Below are 18,832 nucleotides of genomic sequence, written 5' to 3'. Positions count from 1 at the left end.
GGACGCGCGTTCCAGTTTCAGTCGGCTTTGCCCCATGACCTCTGGGCAAGGCCTCTGGGTCACAGTAGCAGTTGGGGAGGCTGGGCCGGGGCAGAGGAGCCAAGAAAGGCGCCTAGCAGAAGAGCTTGAGGAAGCAGTTCTGACAGTAAGGCTTGTCGTTCTGCTCCTTGAAGGTGCCCTTGTTGAGCTGCTTGAGGCAGAAGGCACAGACGAAGTGCTCAGGGTGGAACTTCTTAGCCATGGCGGTGATGCAGCGGCCCGTGATGGGCTTCTGGCAGCCGGAGCAGAGTGAGCCTCGCCGCTCGTGGTAGTGCACCTCACAGTAGGGCTGCCCGTCGTGCTCAAAGAAGCTGCCGTTGACGAAGGGCGTGAAACACTCCTGCCAGGCAGAAGAGGGGGCAGGGCGGAGGGTGGAGGGCTCAGGCTGGGGCTTGGGGCTGGGATAGCCGCCACTGGGATGGGCAGCACACAGTCACGCTCATGATTCCCGCTGGCTACGCACTTCCTATGTGCCCAGTGCTACACTAAACACTTACTGCTTTCTCCCAACAGGGGCAACTGAGGCTTAGAAGTTCAGTGACTTGCCTGAGGTCACGCAGCTATTAAGCTGCACAGCCTGGATTCAAACAGAGGTCTGACTCCTGAGCAGGTGGCTGGAACATGTGCCCAGAAACCAGCCTGCATACTTGGGTATAAAAGGCACTGAGAAGTCCTGCAGTGAGCAGTTTCCCAAACGTATGTGGTCTGAGAGCCTTGTTGGAGCCCTAACTTCTATGGACTCCCATTACCACCAGAATAGTTTGGAGACCACTGCCTGTTTCCACTGAAGCTGGTACGAGATTACTTCATTTCATTCTCACACGCCCTTCTGCTGAATATGACCAGTCCCAGGGCCATTGCACAGGGCAAGGCTGGAGGACACTGTCTCCCTTCCTCTTGGTTTCTCCCAACCTCACTCTGAGCCCTGGCCCAAGACCCTCTGAACTTGAAGAATTGCACCCCTACCTGCTCACCCCTTTAATAACCCCTGTGTTAGATCCAGAGAGCACATGGGGGTGGGGGGCGTGGACCTTCTCTCCCAGCTGCCCACTCCAGATGAGGGGGGCTCCTTACCCGGCACACAAAGCATTCAGGATGCCAGAGAGTGTTGAGGGCCGAGATGTAGTTCTCCAGGATGGCCCGGGCACAGCCGCCACACTTGGGCGCGAACATGTCAAAGTAATCCTTCCGGCAGTAGGCCTTGCCGTCTTTCTCATGGAACCCTGAGAAACAGGGGTTTGGGGGGGGGCCGGGTGAGGGCGTCTAGAGATGGAATCATCCTGACTCTAACGGCAGCAAAGTCTCCTGCCCCTGCCTCCCAAGCACTGGGGGGTAAGGGAGAAGGGAGGGGGAGGAGACCATCCAGCAAGGTGATCTGCCTGCTGGTCATACCTTCTGGACCAAAGAAGGCTCCACACTGGGCACAGAAGAAGTGCTCGGGGTGCCACGTCCGGTCAAGGGCTGTCACCACTTTCTGTGAGAGCAAAGTGTGGGATCAGAGCCCAGGTGCCGACCCACTGGACAGATCCCACAGCAGAGACCCACAGGCAGGACTGTCCTTCTCACCCCCCAACCCCCACCCCCACCCCCACGCAGAGATCAAGTCTGTGCTCCATGCGCTCTGATTACCGCTAGGAATTCCAGTTTACGGAGGGATCTGACATGCCAGACATACTCTCTCGACATACTCTCTCCTGAGTCTTGCCATGTGGTTAAGGTCATAGATTCTTTTTTTTTTTTTTTTTTTAAGATTTTACTTATTTTACTTATTTATTTGACAGAGAGAGACACAGCAAGAGAGAGGGAACACAAGCAGGGGGCGTGGGAGAAGCAGGCTTCCCGCTGAACAGGAAGCCTGATGTGGGGCTCGAACCCAGGACCCTGGCTGGGATCATGTCCTGAGCCGAGGCAAACGCTTAATGACTGAGCCACCCAGGCACCCCAAGGTCATGGGTTCTATTCAGACTCCCATCTTGTAAGTGGAGAAACAGGCTCCAAGGGGCTGTGCGCTTCTCTCCACATCACGCAGCAGGAGAGGGAGGGAACCGGCACTCTACTCTATTTATCAGGCCATGGCTCCTGAGCCCTGGAGTGTATGCAGCAGGGAATCTAGGATGGGAGATGGAAGGGAGTAGAAGGGCCCCGAATCTAGCCTGGGTTTGAATCCCAACCCCACCATTTCCTAGCTGTGTGAGCTCAAGCATGAGTGACCTTTCTTAGCATCAGATGGCAGCAGCAACAGGAAAGAACTGGGCAGTACACCTGCCCTCCCGCCAGGGCCCCCGGACTCACATCCAGGATGGGACCATTGCAGTAGTAGCAGCGCGGAGAAAAGAGGTTATGATAGTCCTTTTCACAGTAGGGCTGTCCATCCCGCTCAAAAAAGTTCCGGGATCCGATCTCCTCTTGGCAATGGGTGCAGACGAAGTGCTCTGGGTGCCACGTCTTTCCCATGGCGGTCACGACCTGGGGAAAGAGGCAGAACGAGGCTCAGGGCCCTGGCCTGCCATAGAGCACACACCCCCCGCCGGGGGGGCCCAGGGGAACCAATTTCCAGCCCCCTGCGGCTCCCTCCCCTGCTCCCCTTCCCCCTCTATCACCTGTCCAGCGATGGGCTTCTTGCAGGCCCCGCAGACCCCTTTGGCAACTGTGGCGACCCCCAGTTTGTTCAGGTCAGACTGCAGGCTCCCCAGCATACTATCCAGCTGGCTCCCAGGCTTCGGGGGGCCCCCAGGGGGAGAGCTGCCCCCCGTCTTCCCCTGGGCCATGAACTGCAAAGACAGGGAGAGAGGCGGTCAGGACTTCAGGCTTGGGGAAGAGGCCTCGCAGCAACGCAGCACCGGGGGCTTTTCTCCCGCCTGGACAGACGGGCTGTCGGAGGCAAGCTGTACAACGTCGTCCAGGGCCCCCAGAGCCCTGAGCCCCGAGGGTGGGAGTGGCATCCACGAGATATGCTGGGAATCAGAGGGGCTTGCGGCACCCCACTGGCCTACCAAGGCCCAGAAAACAGGCAAGCAGGACCCTAGGCGCCCCCGCCTCGGCACTGACCCCTCCCTCGTCCTGCCCTTCGGGACTGCTCTGCCTGTCGCTCGGAGGCCAGCCGGCCGCCCACGCTTCTCCATCCGCCATTTGTTCCAGGCCCTGGATCTTGGATAGGGGAGGAAACGAGGACAAGAAAATTGTTTTTAATTAAGGAAAGAGAGAAAAGGAGACCTCGTTAGGGAACATTTCACAAAACTGGAATCTGGGATGAAATAAGAAGACCCCACCCCACCCCCACCCCCACCCCCACCCCCGGCAGTACCAGAATGAGGAGGAAAAGTCTAGAGAAAAATGACCCAGAGAGCGAGCCCCGGGGAGAGATGAAGAAGGGGCAGAAAGTGAGCCAACTAAAGGCACGGGCACCGGAAAGGAAGGTAACCAGGGCTGAGAGCACAGCGGCCTTCCAGGTACTGGCCTGGGGGCCGGAGCGGGAGGAGCAGGTTTGGTTTCCCTTCTGGGAATGGCTTCCGCAGAGGAGCCTGAGGCAGGACCAAGGGACATGGGGAAGGGGCAGGCAGAGAGAAGCCCCACTGGGAAGCAAGAGGACAGCTGACATCAAGGGGCTAGGAGTGCCGCAGCAGGTTGAGAGGGCCCAGGGTCAAGGCAAGCTCTGAGGAAGGACTGTGGTACTGTCCTGACTCATGGACGGAGGGCCAGAGAGGGAGTGTGTGTGTGTCCCCAAGTGTGCAGTGCGGGAACACGGCCCAGGCAGCGGGACAGAGACAGGGAGGCCTGCCTGCATCGGGGGGAAGAGCGGGTCCTCGTCGGTCTGGCAGCCCACGGACCTCCAAGTGTGGGGTGCAGCAGGGGGCGGGGTGGGGCCCTGCACACCCTCTTCCCGAAGCCCTGCCGCAGCACTTGGGACCCCAGGGGAACCTCGGGCAAGAGCAGAGGGCCCCAGGGAAGAGGGGGCGGGCAGGCTGGGCGAGGGACAAGGGCTGCTGGCTGAGGCGTCTTTGTGCGGCTGGAGCAAAGAGACAGGAGGAGGAGGAGAAGCCAGAAGAGGAAAGGTTCTTCTTAGGGGAACGGGGGAGCCAGGAGGGAAGACGACCTGGGAAGAAGAAAGGAAGGAGAGAGATGAAGCAGAGCGTAAGAGCAGGGAGCATGCCATCCCCAGGCGCCCCCGGGCCTTCCCACCCTGGCACCAAGAGTGAGGCCAGCCTCACACGGCCACAGGCTGCAAGACCCTCCCCCCGCCCTCCTTTCCACACCACATCTCCCCTCCAGCCATCCTGGGCAAGAATCAGGACGCCTACTGGCCTGGCCCTGGCCCAGCCCCAGGCACCTCCTCGCTACCTTCTCTACAAGCTGCCCCCCAGCCCGCCTCCCACGAGGCTGCACAGTGATGATGACGCCCTCGGTCAGCCAGTCCTCGGCAGAGACCCCTGCCGCCCCCGCTGCCTCCTCTGCCTCCGGCTGGATGCCCAGCCGACCCTGCAGCTCTGCGATGAGCCGCTCCTGGGAAGGGGTCCTGCTCAGGGTGGCGGGGTCCAGCCGGCGGCGAGGGGAGGGCTCCCGGGACATGGGGTGTGCGTGGCCCGTCTCCCGGCTCCTCCTGATCACAGAGCGGATCTGAGGGGGGAGGGGGAAGCTGTCACTGTCCCACTCTGGGCTCAGCCAAGGCTGCTCAGTCCACACTCAGGTGCCGCGGGCAGGAGAGGGCAGAACACAACTGCCAGAGAGGAGCTAAGCAGAGGTGAGGCGGAGGCAGGGGCAGAGGGTGAGGCGGAGGCAGGGGCAGAGCGGACTCCCTCCACCTGGCACTTCATCTCCAAGTCAGCAATGACCTTGGGCAAGACTTCACTTCCAGGGGTCTCAGCGTCTCCATCCTTGATATGGGGTTAAAGTATTTTCTCGGCTGCCTTGTAGGCTTATTCCAAGACTATGTGAAAGGACAGACTATGTGGTGTAAGTGTAGACGTTCCTGGAAAGGCATAAGACTCTTTCTTTCTTTGATCTGTAATAGAAAAATGTGATCTTTCCTGCCAGTACATCTTTTAATTAGTTTTTTTCCTGGTGTATATTATAACCTCACTTGTAGTTGTTTGGGTTTTTTTTGCTGTTGCTCTAGTCTGTTTTTGGAAAGGACATAAAATTTTCATCAAGCAAGAAGCCAGTAAGAACAGTAACATCAGCCACGGCTTATAGGGGACCACGTGCTATGTTCTCAGCACTTTACAGACATTGCCTCATTTAGTCCTTGGACAACAGTGGGGGGAAAATGTCTATTATAACCCCCATTTTCTTTTCTCTTTCTTTCTTTTTTTTTGTTTTAAAGCAGGCTCCACACCCAACATGGGGCCCGAACTCATGGCCCTGAGATCGAGTCGCATGCTCTACTGACTGAGCCAGCGAGGTCCCCTTACTGTTACCCCCATTTTAAAGACGAGAAAGCTGAGGCTGGTGGGGGTTTGCCCAAGGTCACACAGGGTAGCAAGTACCGGAAGCGTGGTTTGTATTCAGGACTATCTGGTTCCAAAGCCCATGCTTTTAACCATTTCGCACACATCATGTCAAGAGGTGAGGGGTAGCCCATCTAGAGGAAAGAGCCTTCAAACAAGCAAGAAGAGGGTTGTCACTAAGAGAATTTCCGGGGCCTGGAGGCTACACTGGCCCCACAGAACCCACTCCTGGTCATCAGGGTCTGAGGCCGCGTGCTCTTGGGATCTGCTGCCCAAGCAGACATGCACGGAGCGGGAGGCCGCATGCGGTTAGCCAGGAGCGGCCCACACTCGGGCCAGCCGAGGGCCATGCCTTGCAGCCGTGCGAGCTTGCGCCTGCCTGGCCGGAGGCGGAAATCCTCTCAGTGGTGTTGGGCGTGTCCGTGACCACGGCAGGTGGAGGCTCCGGCTGTTTCCTCTGGACCTGGGCGGCAGCTTCGGTGGTGCCTTCCGGCCGCCTGAGGGTCTTGGGTCCCAGGGTTGGCCTGATCAGGCTTCCCCTCATGGGTGTCTGTCCACCTAACTGCTCCTCATCAACTGGGGCCGGGCGGCTGCTTTCCGGCTCCCCTGGCTCTGGCTTTGCCCTCTGCTTCGGCTGTCCACGTTCCTTTGTGAGACTCCAGGTATCTGGGAAAATAGCCTGACGGTCCACGGCCACGACAGCTGGCTCAGTTACTTCCGGGCAGCTGGGTGTGGCTCCGTGGGGGATCTCACGCGCCTCCAAAGCCCACGGACGCTCCCGAGCAGCAGCCATGGCTTCCTCCGGGTACAAAGGGTTGGCCAACAGCCCGTGGGGGTCTCCAGGCTCCTCGGGACCTGCGCGCCCAGCCTGGCGGGGTGGTGTATGGCAAGGGGGCGCCCTGGAAACCTCACTTGTGAGGCTTGATAGGTCTCTCCAAACCTGAGCCTGTTTCTCTGCACCAAATGGCCCCAGAGGGCCCTCCACAGAGGGAGACCTCGCACTGGGAGTGTCAGGTGTCACCTGGAGGGCAGCCACAGGAGGTCGAAGGCCCTGGCCATTACTGGGGTCCTCCAAGCAGAGGACCTCCTGGGAGGAAGCGGGACTTCCAGAGGCAAGCTTAGGAGTGGATGGTAAGAACAGAGAGGGCCCAGGAGGAGAAGGGGAAGGTATGTGGCGCGGGGCTGGAGCTGGTTTGGGCAGCAGCCCCAGGGAGCTCAAGGCCACAGCAGAGGAGCTGGTCTGGAATAGGAGAAAGACAAAAGGCAGAAAGGAGAGGAAAGAGAGATGGGACAGGTGACGAGAGGTGCTCTCTGCAAGGGGTGGGCTTGGCCCGAGGGTACTGAGAGCCACCAACTACACTGACCAACACCAGACCGAGGGGGCTGAGAAGCTGAAGCACGAGGGTCGGCCTGAGAAAGACTCAGACCCCAAAAAGGTCTTCCTGGGCTCCACGTCCCTGGCCCCCATCAAACCCAGGCAGCAGAGAGCCACCACTGAGCCAGGCCTGCGGGGCCCTCTTAGTCAGAGTAGGGACAAGGGAGAAAAGGCTCCAGAAGGTGGACCACGGAGACCGGTGACCAAAAAGGTCAGCCCAAGCCCAATCGAGGGAGAGTCAGCCACAGGCAGCGGCTGTGCTTCCTCCAAACCTGGCTCAACCTGGCTGTCTCTCCCAGACAATCCTAGCCTTGCTGCATCCCCCAAGACCTTCATCTCAGAGCACAGCTAGAACCAGTGCAGCTGCTTGTGGGCACCTCGACGCTAGCTGGCTGGCTCAGAAAGCAGAAACTGGGGCACCTGGGTGGCTCAGTCGGTTAAGCGTCCAACTCCTGATTTCGGATTGGGTCATGATCTCAGGGTCCTGGGATCGAGCCCCACATCAGGCTCCTGCTCAGCGAAAAGTCTACTTGAAAAATGTCTTTCTCTCTCACTCTGCCCTTTCCCCTGCTCATACTCACCCCCGCTCAAATAATCTTAGGGAAAAAAAAAAAGTAAAAACAGTTTAAAGGGTGGTAGTGCAGGGCTCCCCAAGACCAACACCAAAGTCCAAGGGACTTGTTTCTGATGGTGGCCACTCACCACCCACAACCAATGGCACTTGAGGGTCAAAGGCCCAGGCAGCTCCCATCCCCCACCAGGAACCCCCCAGCTGGAGGGACTCTTTGTACCCCCTGAGGGCCAAGAGCACTCAGGAGGCTTGCTCCCCTTCTCAGATTCCCTAGTTTATGCCCCAGAGGTCCCAGGCAGACCCACGTGGAAGGGTGAAGTCAGCGAGTGCAGGAGATCAGGCAGTATAAATCCCCACCAAGGCACTGACACGGAAACATCCCGGGCCTGGCAGGCCTGAGAGGCCCAGGACAGGAGGGGAAAGGATGCCTCCTGCAGGACTGGCCCAGGAGCCTGAAGGGTTTAGGTCTCCCACAGATAGAACCCGTGGGGACTCGGGCCTGTGGAGCGTATGGGCAAGGATGGAGGGAGGCCGGCAAAGGAGACCCGTGCATTTGGAGCCAGAGGCAGAAGAAAGAGGGACCTGTTGAGGACAGCCAGCCAGCGTGGGAGACGGAGCCCCGGAGCCCCGGGACAAATGACCTCTCAGGCACAGGATCCCAGTCCCACATGGCCCAGCAGAGAATGCCCTCCCCCACCAGGAGCAACCATCAACACAGAACCCTTTGTCTCAGCCTCCGGATCCCCTCGCCTGGGTGGCTGGGAGCTGGGAGCAACCCAGGAAGAAGGAATTTCCCTGCTAAGTGCTTCTCTGCCTTCATCAGCTGTGAGTGAAGCCTGGTGTGACCCTCCCTCCCCAGCACCCTGGTGAGGTCAGAGCACCGCAGGGTCCCTGGCTCAGGGCGAGGCACCCAAACACTGAGGGCCCGGGCTCCAACTACTCACACCAAGGTAGAGGGGAAAAAGAATGAGGTGCAGGGAAGAAGAGGGGTCTCAGGGCACCTTGAAATCCGAAAGGGAGGCCATCAGCTCGTCAAGCTCCCTGGTGGCAGAGGAGGCTGAGATGCGTGTCTGCTGCTGGCTGGAGGTGACTCGCTGAGGGCTGCTCATCTCGCCCTGGTTCACAGTGATGGCAGGGCTGCGGGGCGGGCACGGCGTCAGCGGGGACCTCAGAGGCCAGCTCCGTGTCCCCCCAGAGCGGCCCTCTCCTCTCCAGGGTCTCAACATCTCAGCTCTCACACTGGGGTCCTCCCGCCCGACTCCGGAGAAACCCGCCAGCTCCCAGTCTCAGCCGCGGGGACAAAACTGAGGTGAGCTGCTCGCTTGGGACAAGAGGGCAGCTCAACCGGCCCCTTTCTCAGGAGGACATCTGTGGTCCTCTGCACCTGAGTTCAAGCTCGCCTGTTAAACGAGCCCAAGCACCGGTGTACCCCCACGACAACACCGTACAGACCTGTGAGACTGCCCCAATGACACACCGACACCGAGCTGGGCTGACATTTAGTAAGGAGCCACGTGCGCCACATGCTCTGAGCCAGAAACCACTCCAGACACTTTACGTGGATTACTGGGTCTCATCCCATCAAGGCAGGTGGTCGTACTCGCCATTATCCTATAGCCCTTCATCCCATTTTACAGACAGGGACACGAAGGCTTGAGCGACAACACTTAGTGAGGACAGACCCGAGACCCGAACCCTAACACTGTGGCTCCAAAGCCCATGCAGACAGCCACTAAGCTGGTGGCTCCCCCAGGGCCTGGTCCAGGGCCCGGCAAACAACAGGCCCTCGCAGAAGGAACGGGGGACAACTGGGCCAAGCGGACGGACACCAGAGCACAGCGCTGGCTGGGCGAGACCACCCCTGCCCAGGAGAGCCCACTGATACTCACACGGGGCTGGGCACGGAGCTCTCGAGTTCATCCAAGAGACTCTCCACACTGGGCCTCACATCCTCCAGGCCGCGGCCCCCATTCCGCTTGGGCTTCTCTTTCGTCAGGGGTCCAGCTTTGCCCCCCAGTGGGCTGTTATTCTCTGGGATGCCATAGTGGGGGCTCAGAGCTCCAGGCAGCGGCGGGCTTGAGTTGGCCTCATCTTGGAAGTGCGAGAGGGAAAGGCTGCTCAGCCCTGATCCCTCTGGGGATCCAAAGGCCAGCAGGTGGCCCCCAGGGGCCCAGGGAACCAGTCCTACCTGCAGGGAAGCCCGGGGAATTATGCTGCACCGCATTCAGTTCCAGCAGCAGACGGTCAAGTTCAGAAAGGTTGCTGCCCAGGGAGGAGCTCATCACAGTGGGTGAAGGCTCGGCCGACTTCTGCTTGTTGGGGAAACTGAGAGGCAGAGGAGAGGCCACTATGAGAGGCGCCCCCAGCTCTGGCGGCCTCAAGACCTCCAGGAGAAGAAGGTGGAGTGGGTGTGAAGTCTCCCCCAGCAAGAGATGGGGCAGTGGGGAAGGGATGTGGTGAGAAGAGGGGAGGAAGGAAGTCTTGCCTCAGGTCCTCAACGACACAGCTGGTGTGACAACCCAACCCTGCTACTGTGTGGCGGTAGCAGCGCGAAGGCCACCCGGCCAGCCCAAGGCAGTACGAGCTGGCCAGGAGCCTCGGGACCTTGTGCGGGCTGCTGCCAGGCCTGATCCCTGGCCCCAGACCTCCCAGGCAGGAGGGGAAGGGGCACACGGAGGGCTGCGTCAGTACCTGTAGACGTGCTCTTCCTCACCGGCTCGGGAACACGGCGGGCCGGCGCCGTCCTGGGGCACGGAGGCGCTGGAAGTTTTGGCACTGGAGCCACACACGGGTGACGGAGACTGAGGCTGCAGGGAACAGAATGCTCAGAGCCTCCCCCGAGGCGGTGGAAAAGGAACAACCCGAGTCACCCCCAGGAGGCTCCGGCTCACAGACAGTCTCACCAGGGAATTTCCACACTCCGGCCAGGGGACAGGTGATTAACACTTGGTCACTTGCCCCCTCACGTGGCCTCTGGGAGACCCAGCCATTTCCTGGCCCCTCTCCTTATATGCCCCCATTCCTCCCTGGGCTCCCCAAGCTGCTGCCAGGCAAGCTCCTACTGCCCCAAAGCCTCAGGCTGTCTTCCCAGCCCCCATCCCCACCTTACCTGCTGGTGGATGAATCGGGAGGCACTGGGATCCCACTGGTCTAAGGGGTCAAGGATCGTGCCATTGAGGGCCTCACTGGATGGGGGTGGCGGGACAGGGGGCGGCACGGCAATCTCCTGGTATGTGTGGTTTCCAGTTGGGTACGAGTAGGGGGTCTCCTCCGACAAGAACACGGGCCGTTTGGAGATGTGGGAGGTGGTGGACTCCAAGTCGGCCAGCAGGGCGTCTGCAGAGAGAACACGCCGAGAGCTGTTAGGAACCAGGGATCCTGGCAACACGCTGTCCAGTGGCAGTGCCCTCCCTGCCCGCTGCACCCAAGAGCTAATGACTTCTAAGGGCACCTGCCCCACCCCTGGGAGAAATAACCAGCCTCGGGGCAGGAAGCCGGTAGCCCAGACCAGCCTGGCAAAGAACCAGCTTCTGAAACTGACCTCTTCTCCCCAGCCCAAGGCTGAAGGTGCTTGGAGGCTCCTGGGCTGCCCCTGGGGCTCTCCTACCTCTGGCGCCCGGGCACCTGCGTTCCCTGCCGACAGGGCTGTGCGGCTGGCTGGCTGGAAGTCAGAAATGCCTGCCTGGAACTCAGCACTCTGACTCCACAGGGCAAGGCGAGGAGAATGGGCGGGAGGGGCCCCACGTCACGGGGAGGGGCCCAGGCAGTGCCAGGTCCCACTGAAATTCCAGGAGCTTGGGCTTTCTCAGCAATGCACCCACTCCACCTGGAGTGCTCTCCAGGGTATGGTACCTGCCCCTCTGCCGAGGCAGAAGCAAAACCCCAGGCTGCCTACTCCTCCGAGACCCTGGGCTATAGGCGGAGGTTCGGAGGTTCGGAGGTTGGAAGTTGGTGGGGAGGTGGGGAGGTGGGGGCTGGGTGGAGGCTGGCGCAGGGTTCCCCACCCCCTCAGCTAAGGAGGGGGCAGGACTGCTCTGTAGGCTGTTTCTGCGGAAGCTTGGCAAGCCGCCTGGCCCCAGAGGCTCCAGGGCCCCGCTACTCTGCTTATAACAGCAGAAGGGAGCCAAATCAAGTATAGGCTTCCATTACCCTGGCACCAGGCGCCCAACTGGGGGCCGTGGTTCTCCCCTAGCAGAGGGGCAGGCATAGGAACTGCTGATAACCCCTCAACTTCAATCCCCCCTCCTGAGACCCTCAACAGCCCCCCAGCCCAGAGGGCCTGGCCCCAACACCACACCCTCATTCCTACCATATTCAAGGACCTGCTCACCCTCACTCTCCTGCTGACCCGCTGGGGGCCAGGAAGGGTCAGTCCCCCACCCTTAGGATATTATGTATCAGATATGGCTGGATCTACTGCCAATCACTAGTAACGAGCCCCACGCTAGGCACTGCGTGGTATGGGGTCTCTCTGTGAACCCTAATACTGGATAAAGCTGGAATTCTGATCCTACATTTACAGGCAGGGAAAGGAGCTTCAAGAGGTAGTGGAAGCTGCCCAGATAACAAAGCCAGTGAAAGAAAGGACTGTGTGGCTCTTCAGTAGCCCCAAGCCCCCAAAATCTGGCCTGGAACAGTCTGCTGAGATCACGACATGATGCCATATTTCAATGGTACAACTTCTTGAGTGCCGGTGCCCAGGACGATCCTTCCTTATGTCCTTGTCCCCAACCCTACCCCAGCTTGGTAGAGGGAACCAAGGGGGTCCCACACTTCCCAGCTGCCTGCCCTGCCCTCCTATCCCCAAGGGTGGCCACACCCACCCCCAGCTCTTACCCAGCTGGTTAGAGGGGGAGCTTGTGACAAGGCCCAGGACCCTGGAGCCAGCAGCTCGGCACAAGGGTCTCCTGACTCCCGAGGAAAGTCAGTTCCTGCAGTCCCCCGCCCCTTGCAAGATCCCCTAGATAAGTCTGGCTTCCTGTCTCCAGCAAAGCAGAACTAGAAGCAGTCAGTGCGTGCCTAGGTAATGACAGAAAAGGAACTGGGGTCCGGGGCCGAACTCAGTGGCCTCTGAACGGCTGCCACCTGCTGTCGTGGCTTCACACAGCATCCCCACTTGCCCTGGGTCCAGTTCGGCAGGGGAAGGGTCTCCCCTTTTCCATCAAAGGCAGAGCCAGCTGGAAAACCCTACAGGGCTCCCCAAAGCAGGCACCACGTGCAGCCCCAGTGGGAATAACAGGAGGTTCACGCTGTGTTCCTTCCCTTCCTCCTCACAGCAACACCAGCATGGAGGGTAAAAGTGAGGCGCAGGCAGGCAGAGTCACACGCCCATGCTGCCAACCCCTGGCTGAGAGGACACAGTGAGGATGTGCACTCGGGTCCCTCAGGCAAAGGGATAACCTATCCCATCAGACCCCCAGAGTGAGGGCCTCCACTGCCTTCTGCCTCGAACCCCCATCCACTCCCCCTGACTCTAAGTCTAGCTTACAATTTCACTGGGGTCTTTTAAACACCGATACATCTGTTGGTCAGAAGGAGGAGTCCTAGGGGGACAGAAACAAAAGATTCCAGGAGTTCGAGTCCTAGCTCCTCCATCTACTCTCTGCGGCCATCCCTGAGCCTCGGCTGCCCCGACAAGCTGGGGTTCATCATTCCAACCTCATGGTGTTGGTGGGAGCTCTACCTGGGGCAGTGGGGGTTACAGTCCCTGGAAAGCTACAAACATCAGATCTTCTTTGTTTTGTGACATTCTGAAAAACACCTTCCTCCAAGGAGGTCAGGGTAGGATGCACCGTACTGACCACTCCCACATCTTCTATGGTCAGAATCTGGATAAGACGTGCCAAGGGAAAGCCTCATGAGAAAAGAAGTAATAAAGCACCAGTTGGAGGGAGACAGGTGTGGACGCCGGCGGGAAAGCAATCAAATGTGTGTCTGCCCGAGTGGGAGAGAGCACATGCCAGCGCCAGGGGTCCTCTGGAATAGCTTGCTTCCCTCTCCGCACCCTTGGACATTGCTCAGTGACTGCACAGTGTCACTCTCTCCCCAAAGCCCCCCACAAACGCCTTAGGGAAGGAAGCCAGGAATATAGGAGGCAGCCAAGGAGGCCTCTGGGCTCTGCTTTGGACACCTATGGGTGTAGAAGGCTGCTATGGCCTGAAAGCCCACAAAATGGTTCCGGGCCAAAGTCTCCTTGCAAACTCAGCGAACTCCTCCCCTGCTTGAGTAAACAGAGGCCGAAGAGGCAAGACTGCTCAAGAAAGTTCACTTGCAAGCAGCACCCCATGGGCGGGTCCTCCAGTTCTCAGCTGCACCTACTGCCTGGTACCTAGCTCTAAACACCAGGCAGCCAGGCTCAGAGTCCAGAGTCCTTCCACCCAGACCCCAAAGAAGGTGTTTGTAGGATATGCTCCAGACACACAGAGGCAGGACCGGAAGCTGTGGGGGGGGGCACCTTTCTCCAGGCTAAGGAAGGCTCCGAATGTCCTCAGCATTTCTCCACTAATTTTCTGGGTCCAAGCCTGAAACCTTCAGGACAAGTCAGAGCCACCAGAACCACCCAAGCCACCCTGTGGAAGGAAGCCCTCCCTGGGGCTTCCCATCCCTTTTCTGGAAGAAACCACCCTAGATGCTGCAGGCTTTTTGCCTCTCCGGGCCAGCTGATGCATGTCCTGGCACTTCCACCCACACAAGAGGGGAAGTGGAAGTCTCCGGGTGAGACCATCCGGTGTGCGTGTGCCAGGGGGAGCGGTTCTCCTCTCCAGGTAGGTGGGGGAGGGGATGGCAGGCTGGGTGCAAAGTCTCCAGCCCACCGGGGGCAAAGGACACCCAGCTCCGCCCCGGCGAGGAAGGGATGCGGCCCTTCCGCTGATACCCGCCAGAGGGCGCTATTGGCCCGTCGGCTCCCGCGGCGAGCGCAGTAACCCAAGGTAAACTCACGCAACCACGGAATTTTCGAGGCGGGGAAGACCGGGGAGCCCCCAGCCACGGGCTCCCTGGGGAAGTTTCAATCCCGAGAAAGCTCGGTGATCTGGAGGGACGGAGCAGCTACGGGAGGCGCACGAGGAGGTGCCAAACCTGCCACCCGTGCTTGGGGCACACGAACATTGGAAGGCACGACCAATGAGTGATGCAGCCCCGCGGGGCTCCGGAGACCCACAGGGACGCGCGCCCCCTCTGCAGACTTAGCGCCCGCGGGCACCCCGTCCCCACCCCGCGGCAGGGCCTGGGCCCAAGCAGCCGCTCAGATCAGGGGCGCCTTCGGACCCGCAGGCCGCCTGGGGGTAGGCTGCCTGGGCGGGCACGGAGCACGCTGCAAGACGCCCTTTCCCGGGCCCCAGCGACCCGTCAAACGTAATCCCGCGGACCCGACGGGCGATGGAGGTAGGGAGCGGGAGCCTGGGGTCTGTAGCCCCAAGGGTTTGAGGGGGTTAAGACGCTGGCTGCCCAGGGAGGGAGAAGAGAGAGGGGCCGGTCTGCCTGCATTCCAGGATGCAAGCCGCAGCTGCGCCCCTCACATTCCCAAACCAGGCGGAGGATGCAGGACAGGGGCAGCCCTGGCCAGACGACGGCTCTGGAAACCTAGGCTGATCCAATGACCCATGACACCCTATAAGTTAAAGACACGCAACGAACCCTTTCCACCTCCGCCCCCAATGAAGTGTAAAAACAAATTAGACCCTTTCACAAAACTGGCTTCCTCCTACCCAAGCCCTGGCCTCTCCAGAGTGTGTGATAAAGACTGTCACGCCCAGAGCTGGGCAGAAGCCAGAAGATAAAGGTCTATCCACCAGGGTCCCTCAAGTTGGGGGGGGGGGGGGGTGAGGGAGGACCCAGGACTATTCCATTCTCTCCTCCCAGACTCTAAAGACACCAGATGTGAGGGACGCCTGGGTGGCTCAGTTGGTTAAGCAGCTGCCTTTGGCTCAGGTCATGATCCCAGTGCCCTGAGATGGAGTCCCACATCAGGCTCCTTGCTCTGCAGGGAGCCTGCTTCTTCCTCTGACTGCCTGCCACTCTGTCTGCCTGTGCTCACTCTCGCTCTCTCTCTCTGACAAATAAATAAATAAAATCTTTAAAAAAAAAAAAAAAAAAAAAGACACCAGATGTGAGAACTTACACAGGGAGATTGAGTCACACAGACTGCTCAGTGGCCAAACTGCTTGTGCCTCAGTTTCCTTGTCTGTCTGACCGGAATTCTACCATGTTACTCACAGGAGCAAGGAATATCATGAAAAAATGGATACACAGAGCTGGCTTAGCACTGTCCTGGAAGAAAGCACTCTCTGAGTAAATGCTACCCTGAGGGGAGCTGGCTCCCAGAGAGAAAGGTAGCCCTGGAGGGGCAGGAGAAAGCACCTCCCCTTCCTGTCCCAGTCCGGAGGCAGAGGATGCTGCAATCCCGGAGAAGCAGTTAGGGGCACCAATCTGGGGAACAGAAAACCACCTGGAAAAGCCTCCCCACCAGGTTTCCAACCTGGTCTCCTCCTCCACTCCCAGCACCGGGCTCCACTAGAAGTGGTGGGCTCCTTTAGCCTCCAGGAAGACCCCACCTCAAAATGCCTTGCATTCTTGAGGCCCAGGAGAGCCCACAGTTAGAACTCAAATCTTTTCCAGACTCCACTCACCCACCTTCTTCCCGCAAGCCTTAACTCAGCTTTCGTCACCCAGGGCAGGGGCTGGCACAGTGTCCTTAGGAGCTGACAAGCAGAAGGAAGGAGCGGCCAACACCACCCTGAGAGCTCCAACACGGGAAGCAAGGGGCTGCGCCATAGCATAAGGGCCTTCCCGGCAGTCCGCGGCCAGCTGTCTGTCCATCCCTGCCATTTAACACGAGATCGGACTCTCAAGAGACAGCGGAGGGTCCGCAAGTCCCTTTCCCACAACCCTAGAGAGGCCCAGTCTTAGGCCTGTCTACCCTGCTAGGTTCAGAACTCTGGGCAAGGGAAGTTTCAGCCCCCTCTGCTGACCACCTGCTGGGGGGTAGAGCGTGGCCTCAACCATCAGAGGAAAAGCTGCCCAAGCTCAGGGATCCAAGCAGTGAGCAGGCTCTGGCCTTCCTAAGGAAGCAGTTATGTAAACAGCAGGACCAGCTCCTCCAGGATGGTCTCATCTCAGCCCCTTTGCTGGGACTCTTCCAGATTAGGAAGGAAGCAGGACAAGAAGGCGGGTCCCCCTGTTTCCCCAGCCCTGAGCATCTGAGCAGTGAGAGCAGAGGTAATCTAATCCACAGCGGGGTAGTTTTACTGGGTGAGTAACTCCCCAGGAATGGGGAGCTGGGTATATTTATCCTGATAACTGTCCAGGGAGGAAAGGCAGATCTGTGACCAGTAAAGGCCAATTAGGCCAGCTCCGCTCTGCCCCGCACAGGGCCCAGGGACCCAGGGCCTGGACACTGATGAGGAGGTCTATCTCCTGGAGGGGACTTCCCTGCCAGTTTGGGTCCTTGTCCACCAACTGTCTCCACTCCAAGAATTAAGCCCTGGAGAGCACTTGTCCATCTTGCTTGACGCCTCTCTCCCCAGAAGCTGGAATGCCAGGGGCTGTGAGGAAGAGGAAGACAGGGAGGGAGCCGGGAGCAGAGAAAGCTAGTGCGGAGGAGCCAGGATGCAAGGCTTCCAGGCCCAGCCTGCTGAGTGCCTGGCAGCAGGTCAAACCACCCACGTGGGTCATCCTCTCTTCCCTGTCTGTAAAATGGGCAGAAACCAATTCCTGGGAGCAAGCTCCGGAGAGGAGAGAATACAATTTCAGGTAAGACTTATACAGCATCTCTGGGCTTTCTGGAGTCTGCCTAAATCCAAGGCATTGCTATTATCTGAATCCCAGACAGGAACTGCTCTCCCTAAGGGGATGATGAGAAACAATCAATACTTTAGTGTCATTTAAATATTTCATAGCCGTGCCTGGAGGTTATGAAGATTTAGCCACCATTCTCCCTCGCTGACTCATCCCTCGCTCCACAGGAACTGCCATTTTACTGTCTCAGCCCCAGAGGAAGTGTGGGCTGGGGGTGACACACGGGAAACTAGGGGGGGCAGGCCGGAGTCCTCCAATCTGCTGCCGGGAAAGCTGGGAGGTGCCCTCTGGGTGAGGCAGTTCTACCCTGGGCTTCCTACACGCCAGAGGAGGGTGGTTTCCTGTCTGCTGAAGAGTCCTTCCTCACGGGCTGATACAACATGAGTATGCCAGCTGGGTCACCTTTACTGGGTCCTGGCTGGTGCCCAAGGTCACAGAGCACAGGTAACCGGAGACTCGAGAGAATGAAGGCAGAAAGGCAATTCCAGAAGTCACCCTGAGCTCCAGGAAGAAGCCCAACGGCACCAGGCACCCACACAGCCCCCACCTCACCCCCCCACCAGGCCCCTGGCTGCTACTGAGGCTTCCTTAGGCAGTGGCAAACGGGAGGAGTTGCCCAGATCTCCCCTGCACACCTCCCTGCGGGCCCAGGAGCAGGACCCAGCTGGCTAGACGCCAGGCTCTTTTCTGTTGTCGGTAACTCATCCCTCGGTCGGGGATCAGTAGGCCCCGCCCTCCCCCAGAGGGCCCAGAACCACCGTGGACGCATTCCATTGGTCAGATTTCATTCACCTCTCCGGGTCATCCAGAAACGGTTCTTTTTAAGGTCAAGCTAGGACCCAACTCCAGGCTCATCCCACATTTCCTTCAACACGGCTTTACATACAAAAACAGGAGGCTCAGGTGCTGGAAGTTTTCTCAGCTCTTCCTCACCAGCTCTGCACCAGCTCCCAACCACTCCCGCAATCAGGCTCCTGGAGGCCAGTCGGCCGTTTCTGTCGCTGGGCAGGGCGGCTCCTTGGGCCTGTCAGTCCTGCTAATCACCACCAGAGGTTAGGAGGGGCTCAGAAGTGAGTCATCTGCCCTGCAGAGACCCAAACAGAAAGTTCAAAAGTTTGCCCGTTGCAGGGATAAGCCGCGGTCTTCTCTTCCCAATGTTTGTGGATTTCACAGCCCAAGTTACCCACTCTTTGCCAGTCAAGTTCTGATGAATGAACACAGCCTGAGGCGGCCACAGAATGGGCCAGAGCTTCCTGATCTCGGGCAATTGGGCCATTTCCCGAATTCAGCTCTCTCCCTCCTGCCCTTCAGGTTACCTGACAGCAACCCTAACAACTGCGACCGTCCCCAGCTCCCACACTTCACTGGCAAATTAATTCTTCCTTCCCGGGTGCATCTCCATTATTGGCTTCCTTTCTTTTCAAATCAACAGGTTAGACCAGCATCCAGGTCCAGGCTCAGCCCCCTTCTCAGCCTTGCCTGCAGCCCCCTGCCCAGGTTCCCCAACTCTGACCCTTTCAGCAAACACCAGCTGTACTTACAGCAAACACCATACTGTACACAAGATGTACTTCTTGGAACCCCCTTTTTGGTGTGTGTCGCATTGCC

The 18,832-nt window shown here is 58.9% G+C and overlaps 1 protein-coding gene across 6 annotated transcripts in view; it reads right to left on the bottom strand.

Moving 5' to 3' along the window:
- Positions 1-18,832, bottom strand: part of PXN (paxillin) — a 45,520-nt gene continuing 26,688 nt past the window's right edge. The window contains exons 1-15 of one of the 6 annotated variants that reach the window (XM_032309073.1): positions 18,017-18,116; positions 10,539-10,765; positions 10,121-10,236; positions 9,618-9,754; positions 9,319-9,520; positions 8,431-8,566; positions 5,863-6,723; positions 4,378-4,653; positions 3,818-4,132; positions 3,088-3,186; positions 2,640-2,810; positions 2,332-2,505; positions 1,432-1,513; positions 1,114-1,262; positions 1-379 (exon numbers count right to left, since the gene is read on the bottom strand). In XM_032309073.1, the coding sequence (XP_032164964.1) occupies positions 113-379; positions 1,114-1,262; positions 1,432-1,513; positions 2,332-2,505; positions 2,640-2,810; positions 3,088-3,186; positions 3,818-4,132; positions 4,378-4,653; positions 5,863-6,723; positions 8,431-8,566; positions 9,319-9,520; positions 9,618-9,754; positions 10,121-10,236; positions 10,539-10,765; positions 18,017-18,029 (3,225 nt within the window). In that variant the 5' untranslated portion in view covers positions 18,030-18,116 and the 3' untranslated portion in view covers positions 1-112. Of the gene's footprint in view, positions 380-1,113; positions 1,263-1,431; positions 1,514-2,331; positions 2,506-2,639; positions 2,811-3,087; positions 3,187-3,817; positions 4,133-4,377; positions 4,654-5,862; positions 6,724-8,430; positions 8,567-9,318; positions 9,521-9,617; positions 9,755-10,120; positions 10,237-10,538; positions 10,766-10,970; positions 11,071-18,016; positions 18,117-18,832 lie in introns of those variants that run through there. The other 5 variants (XM_032309075.1, XM_032309072.1, XM_032309074.1 and 2 more) reach the window with 5 other exon arrangements.

Source organism: Mustela erminea, chromosome 13 (genome assembly GCF_009829155.1).
Source record: "Mustela erminea isolate mMusErm1 chromosome 13, mMusErm1.Pri, whole genome shotgun sequence".
NCBI classification, from domain to species: domain Eukaryota; kingdom Metazoa; phylum Chordata; class Mammalia; order Carnivora; family Mustelidae; genus Mustela; species Mustela erminea.
The sequence above is the reverse complement of the archived record's forward strand: the minus strand, read 5'-3'. Positions and strand labels throughout refer to the sequence as shown.